At 43.9% G+C, this 5,579-nt stretch overlaps 1 protein-coding gene across 1 annotated transcript in view; it reads left to right on the top strand.

The window, feature by feature from the left end:
* The window catches only part of LOC123979931 (zinc finger protein 25-like), a 5,682-nt gene extending 2,734 nt beyond the window's left edge, over positions 1-2,948 (top strand). Inside the window, exons 2-4 of the mRNA XM_046064038.1 lie at positions 3-128; positions 343-455; positions 1,104-2,948. Coding sequence (XP_045919994.1) covers positions 3-128; positions 343-455; positions 1,104-2,385 — 1,521 coding nt within the window. The 3' untranslated portion in view covers positions 2,386-2,948. The remainder of the gene's footprint in view (positions 1-2; positions 129-342; positions 456-1,103) is intronic.
* Positions 2,949-5,579: the final 2,631 nt, after the last annotated feature.

Here is a 5,579-nt window from a genome sequence, read left to right as displayed (position 1 = left end):
AGTTTGACTTCTGCACATTTGGCAGGAGCAGGACGCCCCAGCCTCTGAGAGTAAACACGCAGACACCAGAGGAGATTTACAAGCGGCTCATCGACGCACGAAAGACTTACCTCTTCATCCGACTGAAGGTACTTTGGACTAAAAACAGCATGAAACTGTATGTCTACACAGGACAGTGTCCTCTTTGCATCATCAGTGTTGTTTTTTTAAAGCAAAATATCCATTTGTCATTTTGATATTGTTTGATTTTTGCCATGTGGGGCAGTTGGCTTCTGATGCGGGGCATTTTCAGTTTCCATAAAAGAAGGCCTTTCTGTTTTTTTGGGAACAACACTGTTACAGACCGGAGAGGATCCTCAGAGCAGCAGTGAAGACCTTCGACCTGTACAAAGCCGAGATGATTCTCCATCCAGCTCTGCCTCCACGTCCGCTGATCAAACCCAAATGAACCCCAGGTAACTACAAACTAAAGAGAACGACACATCTGCTCACAGTTACAATAATAGAAATAATAATAATGATATTAATAATAATAATCCTTATTTATAGTGCAAACAAAATAAGATACACGGTAATAGAAGCAAGAAAGTTATGAAATATAAAATACAGTTTATATAAATAATATAAATAATAAATAATTAAAATCAACTAAAATCAGGAAAAGCTCTTCTATAAAAGTATGTTTTAAGAAGGGAGTTCACTGACGCGGCCTCGGGGTCCTGATTGCACGCTGTGTCCCCTTTAGTTTTCAGTCAAGACTCTGAACAGACTAAAGAACTGAGGATCTCAAGAGACGTGCTGGTGTGTATGTGACTGAAAGGTCAGAGATATAGAGTATCTCACATAAGTGAGTACACCCCTCACATTTTTGTAAATATTTGGTGAGGAAGTATGAGTAACAGTTAAAAACTATACATTTGTGGTCAGATATAGTCATATCCAGTAATTCCACAGAGGGAATGCTAATTGGGTCATCGAACGGTTTTCACACAAAACTAAATGTAACTTTGCTGTTTTAGAACAAACTGAACCGACTATTTCACACCACATCTCAGACATACTTATGCACAAAAGTTTAATTAATGTTTACATTTTTTCCACAGCTGCCCTGTTCAACATGTGGAAGGTGACAAAGTGGATGTTCAGTCCAGCAGATCACAACAACAGGACACGGAAACAGAGGAAGTGGATGATGAAGATGCTGCTGAGAGCCAAGTGGACTCCAGTGATGACGAAGACAAAGATGGAGATGAGGTGTTCGACGGAGACGACGACTGGAAACCAGATCCTGAGGTGCAGTCGCCAAAGAAGAGGAGGAAGAAAGAGTCTAAATTGTCTGTTGTGAAGGGGCAGTTGATTGGGAGCAGTAAAACGCCCTGTAAAGTCTGTGGAGTTTGGTACAGGAACCTGGGCAGTTTGATCAATCACGCCTGGAGTCACGTTGAGGATCCACTGCTTGTTTGTGGAGTGTGTGGAGAGAAGTTTGAATCTGTAGAAGAGTTAAAGGGACATTTCAGAAATGATCATAAAACTAACGACTGTTCATATTGTGGAAAGTCTTTCCTCACCATCAGTAGCCTCAACTCCCACACCACTCTACACACAGGAGACAGACCGTTTAAATGTGACGTTTGCAACAAAACCTTTGCTCGATTGCCCACCTTAAGTGTTCATCGTTGGGTCCACAGGGCGGATAAACCACACAAGTGTGATATTTGCCCAAAGGTGTTTGGTCTAAAGACGCAGCTCAGAGCTCACAGCAAGATGCACGCAGGTAGAGACAAGTACCACTGCAATGTTTGTGGTAAATCTTTGGCCGACCTGCGATCTTTAACTCGCCACAAGTTGACTCACTCTGAGGAAAGACGTTACGGCTGTGAAGTTTGTGGGAAGCGTTTCAAACTGCCCGGTGGGTTGAAGTCGCACGAGAAGATCCACACCTCCAGAGACCGGCCGTACCTCTGCCACATCTGCTGCAAGACGTTTGTGACAAATCACAGTTTAACAGCTCACATGGGAACACACAGCAACGAGAAGCCGTTCACCTGCAGCATATGTAGCAAAGGCTTCGTGTCCAAGGGGGATCTGAACTCGCACATGCGTGTGCACACCAGTGAGGCGCCGTACGGCTGCTCAGAGTGCGGCCGCCGTTTTAAACGCAAGACTCACCTGAACAGCCACGTGAGGAGCCACCTGGGCATCAAGCGGTTTGTCTGTGGGGTTTGTGGGAAAGCGTGCTCTCGCAAAGACCACCTGGCGGCACACATGAGGACCCACAACGGAGAAAGACCGTACCAGTGCACCGTCTGCGACAAAACCTTCACTCAGAGCCACTGTCTGAAAACACACATGAAGAGCCACCAGGGGGAAGAAAACCTGAATTGACCAAAGTTTTCCCATTTTAGAGGGCTGCATGATGTTGGAGCCTATGGCCCGGATCAGACAGAACGCGTTTTATGAAGTGAGGGACGCTGTTTTTTTAACTGTATTCTATTGGCAGTGAGCGTTCTGCGTGCTGTTTATGCGTCCTGGGTGCCTCGCGTTTTGGCCGCCTGCTGCGCCTTGCGTTTTCAAAGGAGCGCTCTGAGCGCACAGAATTGAAAAACCAAGACAGCTGTTTCAATGGTTGCCTAGCATCATAATAAAACGCGGCGCACTGCTCTTTTCAAATCCAACCAAAAAAAGGCACTGCTGTGCACCTCGCGTTTGTGAACCTGCAAAGTTCTTTCTGTCTGATCGGGGCCCTTCTTAAATGTGACTCCACTTGGATTTCATCAATAATCCATACAGGATTACCAAGGAAAACAAGATGCCAATGTTGTTGTTCAGAGTCAAATGTACTTTAACTGATATACCATGTTTAATAAGTGTTAATCTGAAGAATGTTAAGTTTTGCCAAAATGTGATTGCAGCCTGAATGAAATAAAGTCATTTTGAGGCAGAAATAACTCAATACGTTGAGGCTCCGTTTCTGAAAATATTCAGGGCCCCGAAACAATACAAGTGTACCAAAGTTTCATGCTTCTGTGAAAAAATAAAAATTTTTCACATATCATCTGGACTAAAACATAATGTACATGATTGTTAATAAGAGTCAACTAAATATATAATGCTACATGATCAATACAAGGCTTCAAATAGACCTGGTGATCGGTATTGGCCAATACTGCTTCCAGCGATCAGCCCCAAAAGTCCTCTAGTCGCAGACACCCTCCCCTGTTGAGAGATGGCCTCTCTATTTTGGTTTAGATAGCTTCCTTCGTTGTTTCATTTCACCATTTGTTCTCCCTGTCCATGGGTATAAATATTGTTTTCCTTGAAAGAGTGTCTAATATTGGTAACCTGATCATTGACCCTTCTATGATGAGCCGTGTGTTTGTGTAGTGGTGCTTTAGTTTCCACAAAATACAGGCCTGCTGGGTTTTGAGGGGATGTGAAGTTTCATTGTTGACGCGTCGTTACAGAAATTCTGTTTAAGGGAGAGATAACAAACTTTGTATTAAGAACATTTCTGGTTGCTCATTTCTAAATGCAGTGCAATACATGAAATGCTAGGGGCAGTATCGCTTCCACTGTCTGCCATGACTGCTTGATATAAAGCTTGATTTATACTCCTCCGTAGGGTCTACGCCGTAGGCTCCGCACGTAGCCATGCATTTATACACGTGCGTCGTTGTGTCCGTAATTCTGCAATTACAGCCCCACGCTAGTCGGCAGTAGCGCTACAGCGTCCACTGTGTTGACTTTTGCCGGTCAAGCAGGCTAACTTCCGGTTTAGCGCTGCGCTAACGTGAATGAGGGTAAAATTGTAAACGTGCGGCTGGTGTAGCCTTTTGAAATGTTACCGACCGAGTGGATCACATTCTGATAGCGAAACGAGTCATTTCGTTCGGGTTGCGATGGTCAAATATATTGATCCACCATGTTAAAGCCGCCGTTTTGGCCTCTAGTAAATGTTACTATAAAGCACGGGGTACTTCCTGTCGGCTCGGAGGTATTGCAAGGCTACCCAGCCGACCAATCAGAGCTTACGGTCCGCGTCGACTTGACGTGTAGTTACAGTTTTGAGGAGGTGCACGTCAGGCGACTTAGCCTCTGCGTAGCCCCATAGCCTACGCCATCACCTTCGCCGTCGATTTGACGCGGAAGTACACTTTAGACTACTCATAAAGAAGAAGCCTTCCTGCGAGAAGCGGAAAGCAACGGAGAAAGAGGCTAACAGCAGAACGCTTTTTAGTTTTTACAAGTTTTGTACGCTATTTCATCACTAAATAAAGGTTTTGAGGCAAAATAATCCTCTGTGTAGAACTTGAATATTACCAGTTTTACGAAAGTTGACGAATCCAAAATCAAAGGGGGTACTCGTAGGGTCGTGCGGACGTCCACGTGTCTCCCGATTTTTATGGCATCAACCGATGTACTGCGCATGCGTTGAACGAGTCCACCAAGGTGACTCCAGAAAGTAATATATACAGAAGTAGTCCGCGTCCGCAGCTGTCCGTGTGCACGTCCGCTCCAGAGTATATTTGAGCCTGTGCATTCAGACCAAATACGATTTTAATCCTCTCAATGCTTTTCTTGTGGGGGGTTTATCGTTGAACTACTGCCAATTTTTCACACACAACGCGATAATGCAAATAAACACAACCCACGTTTACTACAGCTGTATGTACACAAAGTCAACATTTTCCTGGGATTTAATTGCAAAAACACAGATCAAACTGATGCCGAAATAACTACAATGTGATGCCGATTTGTTAAACATGAATTCATGCTTTGTCAGGTCTGTCAGGAAGAACGCAGGACAACAACTTTTAAAATGTTTGTTTTCTGAATGGAGTTTGGATCGATCAGGGCTACGTTTTGCTAACTTGCTCACAGTAAAGTACGATAGTTGAAATAAAGTAACGGACAGTAAGAGTAAAGTAACAGTATATTTTCTGAACTCACCAGGTTATTAAACTTGCTCGCTTTCTTTTCTCCAACAGAGCTCTGAGTGCCAATCAACACTAACAACAACACTGGAGCTGGATGTGCACGGAAGCTCCCTGCCAAGAAGCTCCAGTGAATATAAATCAATGTTGTAATCCCAAAAACTAAAGTCAAAAGCTGATTTAATAAAAGCATTTTACTCTGAGCTCCTCCTAGTAGTTGTTTATTTGTTCAAAAGCTGCAGCGCTGCTCCTGGCTCTGTCCTCCGCTTTTCCCCGCTGCTTAGTAGTTCTCCGTCGGCCAACGGCGTTTTACTTCTCTGCTTTGCCTGGTCCTCTGCACACAACGCTCTGAAGCCGTCGGTGACATCCGGATAATCTCGACGCTGATAGGCTATGGCGACTCAGAGACATGAGACTTTCTCACTCAAGCTGAACATTTTCAACTCACACGAAGGCCTCCGCGTTGCCGACAGCGCCCCCTGAATCAGTGAACTCTTTTAAGTCCCTTCTTAAAACATACTTTTATAGGAGAGCCTTTCCCGATCTTATTTGACTTTATTTTATCCCTTTTATTTTATTCTATTTTACTAATTTTATATTAATCTGTATTTTAGTCTTTTCAATGTTTTCATGCTCTTATCTTGT

This window comes from Micropterus dolomieu, linkage group LG12, assembly GCF_021292245.1.
Source record: "Micropterus dolomieu isolate WLL.071019.BEF.003 ecotype Adirondacks linkage group LG12, ASM2129224v1, whole genome shotgun sequence".
Classification (NCBI taxonomy): domain Eukaryota; kingdom Metazoa; phylum Chordata; class Actinopteri; order Centrarchiformes; family Centrarchidae; genus Micropterus; species Micropterus dolomieu.
The sequence above is the reverse complement of the archived record's forward strand: the minus strand, read 5'-3'. Positions and strand labels throughout refer to the sequence as shown.